This window comes from Leptonychotes weddellii, chromosome 16, assembly GCF_054177405.1.
Source record: "Leptonychotes weddellii isolate Sample4059 chromosome 16, ASM5417740v2, whole genome shotgun sequence".
In the NCBI taxonomy this organism is placed as follows: Eukaryota; Metazoa; Chordata; class Mammalia; order Carnivora; family Phocidae; genus Leptonychotes; species Leptonychotes weddellii.
In genome coordinates, this window is record NC_138384.1 from 1,474,730 (window position 1) to 1,495,159 (window position 20,430).

Consider the following 20,430-nt stretch of genomic DNA (forward strand, 5'->3'; position numbering starts at 1 on the left):
AGTGAAGCATCTGACTCCTGATTTCGGCTTAGGTCATGATCTCAGAGTCCTGAGATCGAGCCCCATGTCAGGCTCTGTGCTGGGTGTGGAGCCTGCTTGAGATTCTTTCTCTCCTCTCACCCCTGCCCCCGTGCTCTCGCTCTAAAAAAAAAAAGAAAGAAAGAAAATTCTCTTATACCAACCACTAACTCAGAAAGCTGAACTCCCTTAAACAATCACTCCCCAGGCCTAGTACCTTTAATACACAATGTGTCTACGCATCCACTGTGCTCGAAGCATCACTACCACGCAGGATTAGCTTCAGTCTTCTCCTGAGAACTCCAGGTTTCTCTGCTCCTGATCTCATTCACTATACAAAGCCCATCTGCCCAGATTCCTTAAGTCACCACATAGACGATAACACCGCTACACATTCCGAGTTCCCATGTTCTTTACATGCCTGTTGGCTCTGCGTTCACACGGCAGTAAACGATCAATCCTGAAATACTCACTGCGTAAGAAAGAAGACGCGGCACGAGGCAGTAGAAGAAATCGCCTGTGTCCCTAGCACCTGCGCTCAGACTGTGGACAGAGAAATCAGCACGGCATCACCGGGCTTAGTAAAGTGACTCTGAACCATCGGGAACAGGGCCGCAGACCCGCCGGCCCACGCATCTCACTCCCAGGAGGTGCCCTCACCCAGAGCCCAGGACAATTAATGACTGCGTTTGAACTTCAACCCTAACAAATCTGACCATCTAGCTTCCCCCCAAAACAGATCAGGAAGGAGGAGGAAGGGGGTCACTGCAAGAAGATGCATGTGGCCAGAAACAGAAGGAAGAGAACAGGAAATGTGTGAATGTGCCACCAGGACCATCCCTTGAAAGGAGGCTTCCAACTAAACCCCGGGCTCTCTGCCGGGCTGCGCATTGGCTCCCACTCTTGATCCTTCCTTTCCACACCTGGGGAGCAATGGACACTGCTGCATGTCTACTGCACCAGGCCCACGCTCACTCGCCCCCACAACAGACTGGCCACCGGCAGGGGCCACGGCCCAGGGAGGGGAAGCACGTGGGGCAGCCACAGTGCAGAAGCGCTTCCATGGCGGGACGGAACTCAACAGCACGTCAAGACAGCGGCTCTCCCTCTCCCGAAAACAAAGTCTGCAGCAGCAGTGAACAAGCACACGGTTCCTGCCCCTCTGCCGCCCTGCCACGAAGACACAGTGCTTTCACAGACACCAGGCGCTGATGGAGAAAGTCAGGCCCACGAGCGAGAACAGCCGAACATGAGAAAACCCGCGACACACGGGACCAGAGCCAGGAGAAGCGGGAAGGGCCGCGGCGGGTCCCAGGGTCGGGGGGCCCTGCGTGACTGAGCTGTTCTGCATGGGTCTGGAGCGCTGCTGCATCATCATTCTCAGTGACGGTTAAGTCTGTCAGGGAAGGATTTAGTATGACGCTAATCAGTCAGTGGGTCTGTAAACCCCAAAAGAAGAGCAGCACATGAGTTTCTTCACGGGCTTCTGACTAGCGTCCTCCCCATTCAGTACCTTTGCTCCCTAAAACCAGAACAAGCCTCGTGGGGTCGTCTTCAGGAAATCAAACACCATAGTGACCCCAGGCCCCACCGCGCAGAAGCTGGGGAGCGGCTGTAAGACTGTGGGGCCCTGTGTGAGCGAGGCCGCAGCGCCTGGCACCGTCCTCCTGTGGGTGTGCGAGGCCGGGGGAGGGAGGCCGGGGCGAACCGAGGGAGCCGGGGGCGGGGGCATGTGAGGGCAGGGGAAGGAACCACGGCGCCCCTGCCTCCAGCACGGCTGCGCTTCTCACTCAGCCCATCGGTGACATCGCGTTCAGCGGCGTCTTCTGTATCTTGCGAAACATCATTCTGTTTTGCAAATTTTCGGTTAACTTAAAAAATGAAGCTGTCACAAGCAGAGTAACTTAATAGGAACAAGAGTCAGCCAAGTGATAGAACAACAAGGAATTTCCACACAGGGAAAACAAGAAAGGATTAGCTAAACAGTTTGACCAGAAAAAGGCAGCTTTACATAAACACGTACGGTTTACTTAAGTCAGAAAGCCGGGCCTCCTTCAGGAAAGCAAAAGGTGGGAGATACGGAAATGCCTCTAGCCGCCATCAGCGTCGCCCCGCCTGTTGTCGAGCTCCATCCCCCACACAGGACGGACAGCGAGCGTCGGGCAGAGCTAGGAAGGCAGCACGAGCTTACAGGCTAAGAAAGCGGAGGATGAAGAAACTGCAGCAGAGACGGCAGTCGGGACGGAGGCCGAGGGCAGAGCCGAGCACCGGGCCGAGCACAGCTGCTCAGGCAGCAGAGGCCCCGGCCTGCAGCCAACGTGCGGGACGCAGCACCAGCTAAGCGTGCGCAGAGCGCTCCGGTCCGCATCATTCTCTGACCGACACTCCAGGAGCCCCTCCGGGGTTGAAAGCCGCGCTGCCGTCTCGGCCACAGAGCTGGGCTCCCTGCTTTCGTGGCTGATTTGGGGCACGCTGTCTCCAGTCACACACAGCACTAACAAAACATAAACACCTGGTTGTTTTACCTTTCAAAAATCCCAAGTGGAATTCCGCTCAGGAATAGAGACAGAAACGACAAGAATATCCAACATGACATACTTTCTTTTCTCATGAATTAGAAAGTTCAGCGACATTTGAACGAGGATAAACACAAACCACTAAGTGGTCAAAACCAGAGATCAACTACAGACGATGACCCGCCCTCTCCTACCCTAGACAGGACAGCTCGTGCCCGACCAAGAGAAACACGCAACAAAGACCTGCTGAGAACTGACCTCCACGGGCCCAGCCCCACGACCTTCTCTCCAAGACAGGGCTCGGAGGACACGACTGAGGACTGCTGGTTAACTCGGCGTGGCTTTGGCTCTTCAGTGCTTCAGGGCTCTGATTAAAACCTCATTTGTGGGGCGCCTGGGTGGCTCAGTTGGTTAAGCGACTGCCTTCGGCTCAGGTCATGATCCCGGAGTCCTGGGATTGAGTCCCGCATCGGGCTCCCTGCTCAGCAGGGAGTCTGCTTCTCCCTCTGACCTTCCTCCCTCTCATGCTCTCTGTCTCTCATTCTCTCTCTCGCAAATAAATAAAATCTTAAAAAAATAAATAAATACATAAATAAATAAATAAAACCTCATTTGTATTTTTCAAGATGAAACTGAAAACGGAAACTCCAATCTAAACAAGTGATTTAAATCTGAGGTCTGCTGCACTTCTCCCAAGGCGTTTGGAGGGTTCCAGATAAAACCCATGGGGTGCCACTGTCCTCTCATTTCTGAGACCAGGGACACACAGTCTCCATGCCCCACACACGGCAGACACCAGGCCCCCCACCGATGGCGCAGGGACGCACACGGCCGTTTCAAAGCGGGGAGACGGCTGGGCTCCAGAATAACAAGTATTATTGTCTTTTTTTTTTTTTTTTTTAAAGATTTTATTTATTTATTTGAGACAGAGAGAATGAGAGACAGAGAGCATGAGAAGGAGGAGGGTCAGAGGGAGAAGCAGACTCCCTGCCGAGCAGGGAGCCCGATGCGGGACTTGATCCCGGGACTCCAGGATCATGACCTAAGCCGAAGGCAGTCGCTTCACCAACTGAGCCACCCAGGCGCCCAACAAGTATTATTGTCTTGACAGTAAACGAGCTCTATGTTTGTGGCAACAGGTCAGGTTGTGTAAGAAAGGAAGACTCTCCAGACTCTTTCATAATTTTTCAAAGATTATAAACATCTCTTTGAGAGAAACTCTTTGAAAGGGCCTGGAAACGTCAATCCTCAAAGTCACCAGCAATTTCACTGGCTCTTAGGAAGCAGACCCCTCCCTAGAACCCCTCACAGCTGGAGCACCCGGCCTTGAAAAGACAATTCACACCCAGTGTGTTCAGTGACTGTTTCAGCTAAGCTTTTTGTCAGATGTTTTTAAAAATGCCGGTGACTGGCATTTTGCAGTAACCTCCACAAAAAAAAAACCCACCTTCTCCTAATACGTAGCTACTGCACAAACATGACCATCCACAGCACTCATGTAAATTCACAGAAAACAATGCTAAAGAGATAGTGGAGTTTCATCTACAAGGCAAAAGGCAACGTAACACCCCACAAAGAAACGAACATAGCCCAGAGCCCCACCGTGCACGTGTCCACATCCTTCAGGACGTCGGGGGCCAGCAGGGGCAACTCTGGCATGTCCCCAAGGCTGACGCCGCATCACCCTCCTGCTCCCCGCTCCTCCCCGGGGCAGTGCAAGGGTTGCTGATGACACAGCAAGCAAGCATTAAGGGAGAGCACGCGAGCACTTACCTGCCCGTCCTGGCCCACGTGGTGGATCTGCAGATTGCCCTGCAGAATGGGTGAAAAAAGGAGAGATCAGGGACCAGAACAACTTCCAGACACAATGAGACAGAGGCAGGAGCAGCCCATGCCATCTGTGAATGGCCAGCAAAGCCATTCATATCAGTTCTACAAAAACTCAAGCCCTTGAAGCAATAAAACACCCAAAACAAAATGAAAACTGAGTTCACAGATAGTATTTTTTCTTATAAAAACAAACCGAAGAAAACATTGTACCCACCCCCCAACCCTGACCCCAAATGAAAATGTCATTTTCCCCCCAACTTTAATTTTGAGACAACTTTAGACCGATGAGAAGAACCAAAAGTCACCCGGAGAGGTCCCGTGTACTCATCACCCCGCGCCCTGACGGGGACGCCTTACACGCTCAGCGCGCAGCGTCCCAACCATGAAGCAGAAAGGACACAACACAATCAACCAGATCACAGGCCCATCGGGGTTTTGCCAGCTGGAAATGCATTTTCATTTGTTTAGGAAAAACGATTGTTTTAGAGGTCTAGTAGGCTCTGCTAAAACTGTCTTTGCAGATACCTTCATTTTGACAAAATATTTAATTTTTAAATGAACAAGGTAGAGTTTTACTGTGTTAAGAGGACCAATCCCATATTGTAACTTATTACAAAGTAATCATTAATGGCATCAGCAATTTCTTCTAATTCATTGCATTCAATTCCTAACGGAAACATATGCTGGATTACACAGACAAGAGGGACGCGCTTATGAAATCTGAAAAACGAGGCAAATTCATGAAATCCAGAAAATATTCAAGTGATTTTTTAGTGAAAGCAAATCTATATTGAATTTCCTTCAAGAGGTCACCAGCAAATTATGCGCCCTGCGCAGTGAAGGATCCTGACGGACGTCGGGGACCGCTGGCTGGGCCTCGCACTTCTCTGCGCCCCTAAAAGGGAGCCTCCCCACCCCTCAAGGGAACACCGCGCCCATGACCTCCTCCAACCCCACCGTCGGCTCTCCTTCCCCACCCAGTGCTGCTGCCGCTCCACGAGCTTCCTCCGCCCCCGCCCACCCACGAGCTGACTGTTCTCACGCGTGAGCCCCTCCCCTCACGTGACCGGCCAGCGCTCATTCAGCAGCTCATCCTCACCGGCCCCTCAGAACCTCTGCGCCTCTTCCCTTTGGACGCGGCCTGCCCACGAGGGCTGGACGTGCGCAGCCTGTGGCCACCGGGTGAAGGCATCTCCATCCTATCAGCACGTCCCGCGGCCTCTCCCCACGGTCCCTTCCCCCAACACAGTGACCCCCTGAGCAAACAGGAGTCAGGGGGTCCCGGCCGGACGCCCGGGTCACGAGGGGACTCCCGGCCATCCACGGCGTCTGACCGCGAGCAGAGTGCAGGGAGCCCAAGGCCACGGAGGGACTCACCTCGCTGTCCTGAGTGATCTGCACCTGCTCCCCCTGTGGCACCTGGGCAATGTGGAGGTGGCCCTGTGGGATCCGCAGCAAGAGAAGACACCAAGAAGCATCAGAAGAAAATCAAAGCCACAGCAAACAAGAAACGCTTTCTGAAACTGTTCTTGATTACCCGCTGACAATTCCAGACAACTAAATCCTGAATAGTACAAGAGAACATGTGGCTGCTGTAAGCTTATTAAATAGCCTCTTGAAATCAAACTCTTGGTTTGTAACACATACAGAACACTTCGCAATAGTTCCTAAAGAGACAATGGGGCCTAGAAAAAATCTGTTAAATCTTCAAATGCTACTAAACAGGCAAATTTTATAATGTGGGAAACAGAAATTTCCCAGAAAATTGGAAACACTTTTTTTCACCATGCTATCGACTTGGAGGGACGGAAACCTCCAGGAAGCGGCAGGCGTTCTCCTCGCGGTCCGGGAGCGCTGGAAGGCCACGCAGCTGTGCGTGATCGGTGGGAGGGGCTGCACGTGGGTGTCTACACTGAATGTGGGTCAGGCAGTGTGTTTTAAATCAAAGAAACACAAAACGCTTAAATAGGTGGCTCGACACCAATCAAGAACCCCGCTGAAATGCACGTAGGGCTGTGGGGGAAGGCAGACCAGTGCCGTAAATGTGAACATGGCTCAACACCGGGCAAAACTTGCTGCGCCTTTCGCTTTACTCTGCGCAGACCGTGTCACAGTGACCTGTCCCGGAATTCCTTCAAAGCCTTTCTTACCACTAAGACAAGAGTAACTGCCTTTGTGACTGTCAGTTACACAGAGAACTCACCATTCGTAAAAGCTTTCCCTCCTCTGGAAGATAAGAAAAGCCCTCAAAAAGCACTCATCAGCAACTTTCTGGGAGCCGGGCCTTTCCCAGGCAGCACCCCGAGTGCGACGTCAGACCGGGGCCCCGAGACTGGCGGGAGACTGCGGCTGGGCGGGACGAGGACGCCCACAGGAGCCCAGGGGCGTGCGGAACACGTGCAGCTCCCTGGCGGCACTCCTGCCCTCCCGCTCTCCTCGGCCGGAGGGCCCGGGAAGGGTCTGGAGGCATTTCTACCTGGGCCAGGCCATGCAAGGCGGACTGCTGAGCTAACAGCCTAAACGCGCTTAGTGCACGCTGCATCACCCAAAGGAGGTGCCACACACTATCCAAGGCTGCTCACTCTCTACTGACCCCAGAAGGAAACTCCTTTTTCTTCCCTCGGTGGGAGGGTGCCCATGCTTCGGGGCACCTACAATGCCTCCCGGGAGGAAGGAGGACAGGCAGAAGCAGGGACGGCAGAACGGCCTGACCCTCAGGGCAGACAGCGGCCCCCAGGGCGGCACGGACAGGGGAGCCATGAGGGGTCACTGACAGGCACAGCCCTGCGGGAGCTGCCCGCATTTGAAAATGCAAGCTGGCACCCGACTACTTCCACTTCAGAAGGGCACGCCGACCCCAAGCAACCACGGCAGGCCCCGGAAACGCAGGCGACGCTGGGCGGGACCCCCCCACTGGCCATGCCCCTGCCCCAGCCCGCCCCGCCCCCGCCTTCATGGAGGCGGACTAACGAGAAGGGAACATACTACTTGGACCTGTCCGTCCTCTCCGATCTGGTGGATCTGGACCTGCTGGGCGTTGGCCAGGGCGTAGTGCAGGGCCTGTGGTGGGGGCTGTGGCATCTCACTGGCGGGGGGCGGTGTGCTCATCACGGTCTCTGCGGGGAAGCACAGAAGGCCTTAGCAACCAGCCAGAGGCAGACCAGACCAGCCGCGTGCCCGCCTCTGGGTTCCCTCCCTCCCCTGCCCCACATCCCCACAGAGAGGAAAGGAAACCGCCCCTTCCTAGACTCTAGTCGACAAGTCCGGACGGAGGAGCCACGCGTTCGGTACGCATCATTAGTTCTAAGTGCTAGGGAATGGAGATTTCGGACCTGTGGACAGAAAGACCTGAAGGACTGACTATTCAGATGCAGAGCATTCTCATCCATTTGTTAAATGAAGTGGCTCCGGATTTATCAGCAAAAATGAAAACAGGAATAAAGCTGATAATAGTCCGCTTTACACCAGCTGTAATACTCGTTCATGGATAATTAAACTCACTAGGGAGGAAGAAAATCCCCATCCACTTCTTTAAAGATACATTTCCAATAAAACTTTACTTCCTTTAATTCAAAATAGACACCGTGTTGACGTGTTGCATATTAATTTCAGTTCTAAGGATATCTTAATAGAATTTTCTTAAACACGTAGAACATTAAGGCCTCCAAAAAACATTCTGATTTTGTGTGTACAATTTTCTGCAATTATGGTGGATTGATAGTAAGAAAATGTAAACACACATCACAGTAGGATGAGATTCAGTGAGAAGTGGATGGAAGGAGAAGAAAGAAAGATGTAAAATGTCTGCTTACCCAACAAAAGCTCTTTGTGTATTTTTTAACAGCTTAATGGTGGGCATTAAATTGACATGACATATACATTCCACTGAATAGGTTTGAAAAAGTAACATGGTATGTGAAAATGTTAACACCTGCATTATGTCAGAAGTTACATCTTTTTCTATTTCAAAGTATAATGAAAAATTTTAGCTGTCAACGTTTTAAAATGTCAACTTAAAAATATGCATGGAAGAATACACATTTTCTAACCTCTTAAAGACAGTATGCGACCAAAACATCTAAAGTCCACTCTGCTAGTCAGTAAGAATTACATAATCAAATAGGTTCCCCAATATTTCTGCTCTAGTGCTAATAAAAATCAACTGATCTTGCCATTCTCAAATGGTTCAAAAATACAGGAAGAACGGCAGTCCCCAAGGCTCTAAAGAAACCGCAGAAGACAGGACATGTGGGTATGAGATTCAAATTACTGAATCTACCAATGAATCAGTGGCTCCCTACGGTCACTCAGTGGGAAGACCAGTTTAAATCCATGTCTCATAATCTGTGCTGACATCAAAGTCCGGTGCAGAACACCGTGCTGGTTCCTTGTCTGTGATCAAGGACGCTCGGGAGCTGGCAGTGCTGAGACTGCCCAAGGTTCCAGACCGCAGCGCCCGCGGCCAGAGCACGCATCAGAAAGGCGGGCCGCTCCGAGGGCCCCCCTCGTCTCCGCATCCAGAGGAGGGGTGGCTGCACACACAGAGGGCTGGTTCTCTGAAGTCCAGAAAGGCGGGCCGCTCCGAGGGCCCCCCTCGTCTCCGCATCCAGAGGAGGGGTGGCTGCACACACAGAGGGCTGGTTCTCTGAAGTCCAAATGACTGGGCACTGCGCAGACAGCCGCGAGAGGCCCTCAGCTCACTGATGAGGCCTGCGGGGCGTGCGCAGCATCACCAGTAGGACATGCAGCCGTCTTCCACTCAAGCACATGCAAAAGTTCACATGTGGCCAGAGGGGAGTGTAATACCAATGTTTTAACAAACCGACTTTGTGAACATCCAGTCTTTGCTCACAGCGACAGCACTAATTCACCTTTAAACAGAGGAGCCTGGGCTCAGAATTTCCTTAATAGCACGTATTTGCAAGTTCTTTTTTTTTTGTCTGCTAATTCAAAAGTAAACAAGGCAGACCCAGCTGGAATCACTACCCATTCCAAATTGAGCCGAGAACCCAGGAATTGTCCTGGATTATTTCTGTCACCATCTCAGATTTGCCTTGGAAGACTGGGAGTATGCGTTCAGGGCAAGGACAGAAACCAGAGGCCCTCTAGCTAACCACCTCCTTTGCTTTATCCGATTTTAGTCAAGTACGCAGCACAATAAAATCAGAAACAATGACAGCAACAGAAATGTACAAAGCCGTGGACTTTTTAGGGGCACCTGGGTGGCGCAGTCAGTTAAGTGTCCAACTCTCGGTTTTGGCTCAGGTCGTGAGCTCAGGGTCCCAATCTCAGGGTCAAGGGATCGAGCTGCTCACCAGGCTCTGCACTCAGCATGGAGTCCGCTTAAGTTTCTCTCTCTCCATCTTCTCTCCCCCTCACCCCCGCTCTCATACTCAAGTAAGTAAATAAATCATTAAAAAAAAAAAGCCACGTATTTTTTTAAAAGTTTGATAAAAGAAAAAAACACGTTTTGTGTTTGTCTCAGAAATTCAATTCCAGCGCTCAGCAGGAAGCCTGTGGCTGAGAGCAGACTGTGCAGGAAGCGGCCCTTGTTGAGACTGGGGAGCAGGGGTGAGACTGGGTGTAGCAACGCAGAAACGCAGTCTCGGGCCTCCCTAGACACACACCGGGGCAGAGAGACCTCGGCGGAGGCGGCAAGGCTGTGTGGGACAGGGACAGCCCTGCCACCTGGGCACAAGTGTGGCGTGCTCCTGAGGAAGGAGCCGGGACTCGGGCGGGCCCACGAGATGTGCCGCTGTGTCCTGTTGTGCGTCAATGGACATGGTCTATTCCAAACAGCACGTCCTGGGACCCCGGGCTCACGTCCCCACATGCCAAGCCTGCCCAGGACACACGGGCACTGAACAGGCGCTCACATGGTGGCTACTCACCATCCCCAAGAGAACAACTGCACCAGAGAGTTACTCAAACCCAGAGCATCTTAGAAGAAATACTGACATATGTGTAAACAAAGAAACAACTGAAGAAACTCAACTCTCGTTAAACGGAATTACTGTCATTCAGTTGAAAGAAACACTAATAACTGGAAGAGAAACGAACAATTCCTAATAAATAAGCATGAAACGTCATAAATTCACCAAGCACACAACAGAGCTCAAACCTGAGTGGGTGGTAAAGACCACCCAGGTCTCCAATCGGAGTGAGAAGCAGGGTCAGGGTTGGCCGGCCCCACAACCCAACCACCGACCAGACGTAACTGCTCCCACAGCCTAGTGTGGTCCAGCTTGAGGGCATCACTTGCTACTTGGAAACACGGACTTGCAGGTCTGGACGTACTAAATCTGAATCAGAACTAAACACAATTCCCCAGGGCCACGAGGCCTCGTGAGCAGCTCCGGAGACGGGCAGGTGCTGTGTCCATGGAGAAAGCCCCATTCTGCCATTCCTCCTCGTGCATTCGGGACACGCAGGGAGGGCCAACCGTGGGTCCAGCTCTGTGCTCGGCCACCTGGACCCCAGGGTGGGAATGATAAAGCCCGTCCTGCCTGAAGCCACCTCCATGAGCCCAGGTGCCGACGCCTGCCGTCCCAGGACCCAAAGAGGCAGCCTACTTCTTCAAGCAGTGGCCACTCCTGCGTGTCCCCCAGCGGCTACCTCCCTAAGTTCCCGAGACAGAACGGTTCATCCTAACAGAAAGGCCTAGATTCCTCACTAGGAGACTCTTCAGGGCAGCCGCTCACAGAAGCATGGCTTTGGGGCACAATGTGTGTGGCCACCTAACATCTTCGGGAACTACTGGCAAGTTACTCCCAAAACGACCGGAGTAAGGCTGCTTCCTGAGGTCGCCTCGCAAAGACAAAACCCTACAAGGATTTCCGGCGACCCGGTCACCACTGTGCTTCGGAACAGGTGTTCCTGGCAGCCCTGACCGAGCTGCCCTGGGACCCAGACCCCAGCCGCGGTCAGGGCCTCAGGTTCTAGCAGCCGTCACCAAGGGCACCGCTGTGGTGACTTTGTTTTTAATATTTTTGTTAAGATATTTTCAGATGTGCTGGGTGGAAAGCAATACTAAAATCACACTGTCGTTCCTAGCGAACATTTTCCTCAGGAAAAACCAGTCCTCCAACAATGCCTCAAAGGCGAGTCTAGAAGGTCCCCATTCTCTTGCGGGTAAGTGTAACTAACATGCTACACTCACAACAGTAGTCACGAGCACCGCGAGTCCGCACGGGCCCCCCGTCCATCTGCCGTCCCCACACAAACCCCAGCACTCGGCTCAACGAGCTCGGCTCGAGGACACAACACAGCCGCTCGCCACCGCAGCCGCCACCGTCCCGCTTTGAAACGCAAGCAGCATCAGGACAACGCCAAGGCCCTGCTCCCCAAGCCCTCCGTCCGCAACACTCCCAGGGCGGCAGACGAGGGCCCCCAGCGGCGGGCCTGAGGTAACTCACCCCGCAGGGGACGCGCAGAACGGGGCTTCCCACCGGCTGGCTCACTCTGGACGGCTCCCCCCGAGTCCCCCGGTGTGAACTCTGGGCCGCCAGACAAAGCATACCTGAAGCGCTGTACGAAGATGACGATGGTGTTCTCCTCGAGAAGCTCTTGACGGCCAGGCTCTGGCCTCGCTGTTTCCGTCGCCAGGCTGTCCGACACTTGGAGTCGATGCTCTGCTTGATTCGATACCAGTCAGATTCTGTGATTCCAAACTTGTAGAAGAGGTGACCTGAAAGCACACCCGAATTAAAGGACCGTGAGCCGCAGGCCTCCCCTTGCATCCTGGCTGTCTGGGAGCCGCTTGAACATAGAAACGGGACGGGCCTGAGCGCCTCCCCTACAGACACACCTGTGACCTTCTGAACTCTTTCCACTTGTTTAACTGTTATGCTGCTGACCGGTACACACGGCGACGAGCTGGGTGCTGGGCCCCCACAAGCCTCCAGGACGCCCACACTCAACTCTGTCTGCTCGCACTGCACACGGGGCACGTTATGTCCCGAATGCGGAGAACAGAACTGGGGCCCATGACTCTGTCGGAGCCCTGTTTCCAAGCCCCAGCTTGCCTCCTCCTGGGCCTCAGTGCCTGCAGCTGTCCCCCACTCTCCTAAGCCTTTGCTCAGACACGACCTCAGCGACCCTGCCCTTAACCAGCCCGTCGGACCCCGAGTCCCCCCACCTGCACTGCCAGCCACCTCTCCAGCATCTCAGAGAACCGACATATTTACTGTGTTTGGTGTGCCAAGAGCCCCCACACCCGGGCACACGGCAGATGCCCCAGCACCAGCGGACTAAATGCTGGTCACAATTCATGTGATGATATTCTGCCGTCACCGCCCGAGTCTGAGGCTGGCTTCTGTGACTCGGTCTGGAGGAAAACTCCCAAAAGGCACGTAATTCTTCATTCCCGAGAGCCCTGCACACCCCGTGGGAGGGCATCTCCTCCACTCCGCTGCTGGCCAGAGGTGCACACAGCCTTGCCACGGAGCACCTTACTGACGCCCACGTGTGTTCACCACTTCCACGACAGAGCCCTCTCAGGACATGCTGCTCGGCATCCAGAGACCCCCCCCCATCAACGAGGAAATCGGGGATCAGGGAGGTCACCGAAGAGTGGCTGGCAGATAGAGACCCTCACTAGACACTTCACCTCTTCTCTGGGCCAAGTCAACAGAAAGTCAGGACCACGAGCACTGGCAAGAAACACTGGTCAACGTGGGGACCTCTTCTCAAGCCGGCTCGTGAAACTTCACTGATCAAAGGGAAAATGAACGGAATTCAGAATTTTAATAATAAAGAAATGGAGGTGAACAACAATCTGTTTTGACTGCTAGAAGAACCGTGTTTACACTGTCCGCTGAGAGTTTAATTGACGCCTGATCCCTAAAACCTCCTCCCACTGAGACCCCCACGCAGAGATAATCACCAGACGGAGTGCTTCTTTTCCTAAATTCTATAGAAGTGTCAAGTTTCTTTTCTCTTGGAAAGACACTTCTTGGCTTTGCGTGTGCTTAAGACCAATCTGACTCTAAATATAACGACCAAAATTTCTGTAACCCAGACCAAAAGGAATTGGGCTGGGGAGCAGGATTTACAGAATCAGAAAGAAAAATAATCCAAGGTCATTTCAGCAGCACTTTGTAATCCTCATGCAGAAAAGGAAATACACATATGAAGTGGCCAATTCTTTGCTTTCTGATTTTCAGGTCCTCTCTAAAGTAACCACAGATCAGTAATCAATAATTACTGAGCAGTTGCCACGTGCCCCGTGTGACCTTGAGTGCGGGGCCGACTCACAATGTTCTGGGCTAGCTACCAACTCTGGTGACAGGAGCCCAGTGCCCGGCTGCAGTCACACAGTGGTGCTCTCCAAGACAAGGGAAAACGGCAGCCACGGGCCTCAGAAGGCCCTCCAGGGACGCGCTTCAGCGAGGAGGAATATTCTCCCCCATCCCCCTGTCCTCACACCGTCACACTCAGGGAGAAACCTTCCCAAGGCCCCCAGGGATTAATGACACGGTCTGAAATTTTAGAAACTTGTTAGGAACAGAAATGAGTATCTACAACACACACAGGTGTATAAATCTAAGAAATAAGCAAAAATGTTACTATTTACATTCAACTCCGTAAAAACCAATTTGCCAGTTCAAATGTGGCTTACAGCCTTTGAAGAAAAAACACATTCCTACAGTTACACGTTATCCATTTCTAATCCTCCTAAAACCTCACGTTACATACTCCTTCCAACAGCCAGCCGCCAGGACACCTGGCGGCACAGCCACTGTGCCCCTCCCCAGCCACGCGGAAGGAGCCCAGCGGGCTTGGGGGCACGGGAGGAAGGCCACCCAGGCCTCAGCTCTGCCCTCCTGAGCTTGTAAGGAGGCGGCCTGGGGACCTGAGGTCCTACAGGCCCGTGAAACTGCTGCTTCCTCTGACTTTCCCAAAAACTCGTCTTTTCTGACAGCACCGAGCAACCTCAGCTTAATGGGCGGTGGAGGAGAAACCTTAATAATGAGGGATAGAAAACTTACTTTGAATTTAACTGTTTTTTCACACTGTTTTTTCACTTCTCTCTTACGTTAGCTGATGCTTCCAAGAAAACCTCATGAAGTAGGAATGCCAATCCCCGAGCTTCAGTTCCTGTCCGATTATCAGTTAGGAGTGAGAAACGGTCCTGAAATCCAGGCCTCCCGGCACCCAACCAAGCAGAGCAGAAGTGGCCACACAGACCCCAGGGCACCTCCCTCCCCGCTCTGCCCTGCACGGCGCCCGCTGGCCCGGGCACGCGCAGGAGACCCGGCGCCTCTGCTCTCCTGGCCTCCCTCCACGAAGCTGCCACCGCGGCTGCCCCAGGCAGGACACACAGCAACCGGAAGGCCGTGCCCAGGGCGCTGCCCCAGCACACGGGGTCCTCAGGCAGCCGTGGGGTTCGGGTCATCTGCAAGGCGAGCCACTTGTCCCCTCACCATCTTGGAGGACAGTGTTCAGCAGGCAAGCCCCTCAGCCGCCCCCCAAAAGACTGCCCCTCCGAGCCTGCTCCCACTGCGTCCCGGGCAAGCTGTCTGGCCACCCGCCAAAGATCCGAAGCTCCATCACCGTTCACCGCCTTCCCACTTCCCGGAATGCCCATCCTGACACTAGTGGTTCGAACCCTAAGACCAGACTCCCGGCTCTGCAACAGTGAGCCCCGCGGAGGGGCTGAGACTCACTGGGGGAAAAAGGAACAAAGCTGGTAATCTCACGTCCTTGGTGGGTGGCATGGGGCTTATCATACACAGAGGAATGAAAAACACTATCACTGTTAACGTAATCTCAAGTTCAAGGACAAAGAAAATCAGAAAACTGAGTGCCAGAAATTTATTTCCTAAACTGAGTCTTGATAATGACTGACCCAGAAAAGCAGCAGAATCTTCGGCCCCCGAGTGAGGGGCACCAGCCGGAGTGTCTCCATGCACTGTGTGTATCTGGTGTCCCGGCCTCAGAGCCGGGGAGCCCCACCCCCCAAGCAGGAGAAGCTCCCCGACAGCGGAGAAGCACGAAGGGAGAAGAGCCTGAGGGCCTCCCCACGGCCCTGTGTCCGGGTGACCTGTGAGCAAGGGCACCACCCGTCTCTCAGCTGTGCCGAGCAGCCTGCCTCCCAGCCCCGCAGCGTTCCCAAACCCACGTGCCGGGTACCCCCAGAGAAGCTGTGTGAGGCACCACTACATTTGGTTAGCAAGTCCCAAAGGACCCGGCCCTAGGCACTGGGAACTGTCCCCCAAAATGCACGTCCTCCCCAGGACCTCAGAACGTGACCTGCCCTGGAGACAGGGTCTCTGCAGATGTGATTAAGATGAGGTCACACGAGGAGCACAGTGGGCTCTCAGTCCAACATGACTGGTGTCCTTATAAGGACGGAAGAGAAACATCCCCCAGGGAGGGGACAGGCGAGTGCCAACAGGCAGCGAGGAGAGCGGCGCCGGCACAGACTCCCAGGCACCAGCAGAAGCTGGGAGGGGCAGAGAGTCACCCCCGGCCCTCCGGAGGGAGCGTGGCCCTGCCCACACCGTGGGTGCAGACTTCCAGCCTCCGGGGCTGACAGGGTCAGCTCCTGCTGCGGTAAGCCCCCCAGGGTGCCATGCTTGTTGCAGCCGCCCCAGGACGTTCCTGCAGCCTGCAGCCCGCAGCGGCACCAGGACGCGGGCCTGCGCTCACAGGTAAGAGCCGGCCGGCCTCTGCCACCGCCGCGCCCTCACAGAACAGCGCCTTCTCTCGGGGCGGCTGATGGCACACAAGGGGCTGACTGCAGTCCTCTGTGAGAGCAGGGCTCGAGTCTGGGCCAAGGGCTCGGGGGCCTCACAGGATCTCCCCTCCACGTCTGCAGGCTTCCCAGATGCCTTCCGAGGGCCGGGGCTGTCCAACCAAATGCGCTTTCATCCCCTTCCTGGCAGCTGCCACGTCTTAACAGCCTGTCCAGCTCTAAGCACAGGCTGCTGGGACCCGCGACCGTGAACCCAAGAACAACGGCCATATTCTCAACTCGAGGGGAGAAAATCAAGTGCTTGCATTCCTGGGTGACTTCCCTCAGGAAAATGTTACCAATTTGTAAAGTTACGGTGATGTGCTTACCTACGCATCGAGCACACAAACTACATGGTCAACTTACCCAAATCTGGGGGAAGCCGTCACTCCTCGGGAGCCGGAAAGAAGCGCACACCCGGAAAAGCAAACGCGCTCCTCGTGGAATAGCTTACGCCCCATTTCTCCCTCTCAGGAGACCCTCCTTCCTCATGAAAAAGGCAGTTCTTAGAAACCCAGCCTACGGTACGTTTCAAAATGCTAATTTTTTCCCCAGTGAGACTGGGACAGGAGTGGGGGAGATGACATCACCAGGGGGCCACTGGCTGTGGGTAGCACAGGCCACAGGCGCTACCCGGCAGCCCTGGGGGGCCGCTCTCCGCGTAGGAGCGAGGGGCAAGGGCACTGGCCCGGAGTCCCACGGTTCGCACTCCGAAGTCGTGACTCAAACCCGCTCCTGCCTGTGCTTCCTCACCCCAGGACCCCGCTATTCGGGGCTTCGGGGAAGCTGCAGGCAAGGGTGTGTGCGACTGGACGGGGGGCTCCGCTCTCCTGCCCGGGCCCCCGACAGCCGCTCCCTGCTTCCAGACGGAGACGCCGGACGCCACCTACTGTGAATGTCACGTCCTGACGGCCCCTGCTGTCGAGGACACAGCAGCCTGTCCACGGTAAAGCCGCCGAGCACCACCACAGGCACAACTCTCACCAGCGCAGCGGGCCCTGACCCAGCACCCTTCTGCTCCTTTTGCCGGGAGACTGCGGGCACAGGGCGCACACGACGAAGGGGCAGGTAGGCCGCAAGCTCGGAGCCACCGTTAGACAGCCCATGCCAGGGCACCGGCTGCTACCCGCCGCCGCGACTGCCCGCCTGCCCTCTCAACCGCGGCCTGACTGGAGGGATGGAAGCTCGGGGAGGGCAGGCCCCGCTTCCTGGGGAGCGCTCCCTGTGGACAGTCCCTCTCGGTTCCCGTGATCTCCTTTCTAAAAGATACGTCTTCGTTCTTTGCAAACTGCGCCTGAGAGAGCAAATGTGTGCACTCTGGGTCAGGAGCCCCGCCACTTCAAGGACCCACAGGCCTTGCCCCGCGTGGGAAAGAAACAGGACCAAGTTTGGCTGCTCACACAAGGCAGCTGTCCAGAGCAGCTCCCCACCAGCCCCTGGACAGCCTGCCACCCAGAACCCTTGTGCCCTCCCTGGGCCCCCACGAGAATACGTGGGCGGCCCGGTCTCCCACCAACACACTCACAGGGCCCTGGCACTTGGCTGCAATGCAAATACAGCCGTTCAGCTCGTAGCTCCGCCGAGCATGCAAGTAAATGAGTCATCTGCTACACAGAAAGTGGACGGTCTTCCACAGCGCACAGTGATAATGCTGACCTTCTGAGTTTCTGTTCAGCCAGGCCTTGCTCTTGTGTCCAGAATCCCTGGACTCTATCTGCGCCCCGCTGCTTCCACTGTGCAGACCTGGGCTGTACCCCCACTTTAGTCTCCCAACACAGCCCCGCTAAGACACCGCCCGTCCTTCAGTCTCCCTGAAGACTGCCCAAGACCTTCCCTCCCCAGAGCTCGGTTTCAAAGCCGGCGCTACGCACGCATCTCGGGGGGACCGGTCACCTTGGGGGCAGACACCGGCGCTCTTCCATCCCCCAGGAGCGCACGGCCAGAGGCCTCCTAGGGGGGCTGCAACACCTGCGGGGCGTTACCTGCCGGGGGCTTCGGCCCAGTTGGCATGGTGCACAGGGTGCCATGGCTAGTGAGCACAGCCAGCAAGCCCAACTGCTCTGGAGCCGGGGGGGCCACGCCCTGAAACCCGCAGAGCCCGGGGAAACCGATGCTCCCTTGCTGAGCCACTAGGAGAGATGCTCAGCTCACGCTTCCCCGATGGAGGAGGGCTCACAGGTGGGCCGACCGGTCCACACACAGAAACAGGACTGGGCTGTCTGCTCAATGCAGCATGTTCCCCCACATGGACTCCCTGGGCTCCAGTACGTCGGCCCCATCACCGTGTGCTTCTCCTCAGAGCACCACCCTGCCTGGCTTCCCCACCCCCTCTCCAGAACCTTCTCCAAGCCGCTGCCTGAGGACCCCATGTCCCAGCCCATGTGCAGGGAGCCCCTACTCCTTGGACTGATGCTCTGAGCTATGTCTCCAAATGAGGGGCAACCACCCTCCAGCTTCCGGTTCTAGGAGCCCCCAACTCTCCACGGGAAGAGCCGCCCGCCCCCCAGAGCCCAGCGCGCCCACGCTGTCAGGGCCGTGGCCATTCACAAACACCTGACCGCACGCGGAGACTCTCGCTCATCTCCACACACCTCCCGCACGGGGCGTCCTGTCAACACACAACCGCGTGCCCTCAGGCTGCATGCACAGCACGTGCCTCCTCCACAGGCCCGAGCGGCGCATCCCAGCCGGCCTCACGCTCCAGAGCAGGGCTGACAGATAGCAGCAGCCCGCTGCCTGCATTTAAAAATCACGTTCTGTTGGAACACAGCCAGGCCTGTCTGTCTTGTCTCTGGCTGCTTCCAGAGCTGAGCGGTCACAAGAGACGCGGTGGCCCACGGAGTCAGACATGTCTACTGCTGTGGCCTCCCCGCAAAAACGTTCATCCCTGAACCGCTGTCCCCACCCAAAGGGCTCCTGTCAGCTGCTCACACGAACGGTCCCTCAGAAGAGACCCGAGAGGAACCTCAGCATCTGGGATAGACCCCCCCGGCAGATCAGATGGGCATGGCAGAACGCCCGGGGCCACGAAATGGGGACACCAGGATGACGAGCCACTCTAGTGTGAGCAGGGAGCTGGGTTCGTGCCTCAGCAACTGCCAGAAATCTCTGCAGTCAGTAGGAAACCCTCAGTTTTAATCAAAACTCAGTGTAAGTGGCCACATAAAAAAATATTCCTGCTAGTTTACAATAATTACGGGAAAAGCCAGCCTCTCTCTGTTCCTGACAGAAGGCTCACGGACCAACGTCAGAGAGTTTCCTGTGACAAACAAGGCTCTTTCCGACGGGACAGCGCCCTTCTCTGCTCTGAGACGGTGACCTCGGGGTGACTCACTTTCCCCCTTTTGCTAGATCAGACTTAAACTTGATATTCAACCACAGTGGGTCTCCTGAACCTGGGTCTCACACAGTGCTACCCGGCCCTCGTGTTAGAGTCTGTCTGCTTCGTGTCACTCCCGGAAGCAGACCGGCTCTGTGGAGTGGACAAGCCCAGGGGTGAGAGGCACGCGGGTGCTGCTGCGAAGGTCGTGGGCCACCTGCACCCCTGAAATGTCACCAACAGGACACAGGGATGACTGATTTGACTGTGGGGCACTCTGCAAAGAGGAGGAAAGCCAAAAGGCTGTGGGGACATCAGGACCAGGACCATGAGACCTGCTGGCCACGGTCGGGGAGGTCGGCCCACAAACAGGCAGCCCTGTCTGAAAGGGAGGAGGCGGGCGGCACCCTGCTCGTGCCACAGGGAAGCCCAGGAAAGGCCGCGGTCAGCGGAGGGCAGAGGTCGGCTCTGGCTCTGCCCCTCCCCGGCCTCCAGAGCGGCCTGAGGACCGGTGAGGCCAGGGTCTGAAAGGGCCGCGCCCCCCGTGTCTTTCCCACAGCAGGACCAGCGGCACTTACTAAGGGAGATGCTCCAGCCCCGAGCGCAGGTCCGGACTCAGCCCCGAATCGCCACCTTGTAGGACCCCGACCTCTGACCAGGCACCAAGGGAGGGGCGGGAAAGAGGAGGGCCACACTTACACCGGATGCCGTAGATGGTGAGGGGGTCGAGCTGCTTCTTGCCGTGCTTGCCCTGGCCCGAGAGGTTGGACACGGCCTGCACCTCCCGATGGAAGAGGTAGTCCAGCAGCGTCAGCGCCATCTTCTCAGCAGTGCGGCAGTTGGTACTGATGTGCAGCATGTCGGACGGGATGATGGCGCAGCGCACCCGCATCTCGGGGTTGTTCTCGTCGCCCAGCCACGTGCCGTTGGGGTAGTCCTCTGCGAGAGAGAAGAGGCAGTCTCAGCTAAGCGCACGAACCCGAGTGCCCGCTGCGCAGCTCAAATACGCT

The 20,430-nt window shown here is 55.5% G+C and overlaps 1 protein-coding gene across 6 annotated transcripts in view; it reads right to left on the reverse strand.

The window, feature by feature from the left end:
- The window catches only part of BANP (BTG3 associated nuclear protein), a 127,705-nt gene that overhangs the window by 43,945 nt on the left and 63,330 nt on the right, over positions 1-20,430 (reverse strand). For 4 of the 6 annotated variants that reach the window (XM_081806249.1, XM_081806250.1, XM_081806247.1 and 1 more), the window contains 5 exons: positions 20,120-20,359; positions 11,884-12,051; positions 7,350-7,480; positions 5,742-5,813; positions 4,308-4,346 (listed from right to left, as the gene is read on the reverse strand). In XM_081806249.1, the coding sequence (XP_081662375.1) occupies positions 4,308-4,346; positions 5,742-5,813; positions 7,350-7,480; positions 11,884-12,051; positions 20,120-20,359 (650 nt within the window). The remainder of the gene's footprint in view (positions 1-4,307; positions 4,347-5,741; positions 5,814-7,349; positions 7,481-11,883; positions 12,052-20,119; positions 20,360-20,430) is intronic. The other 2 variants (XM_081806251.1, XM_081806248.1) reach the window with 1 other exon arrangement.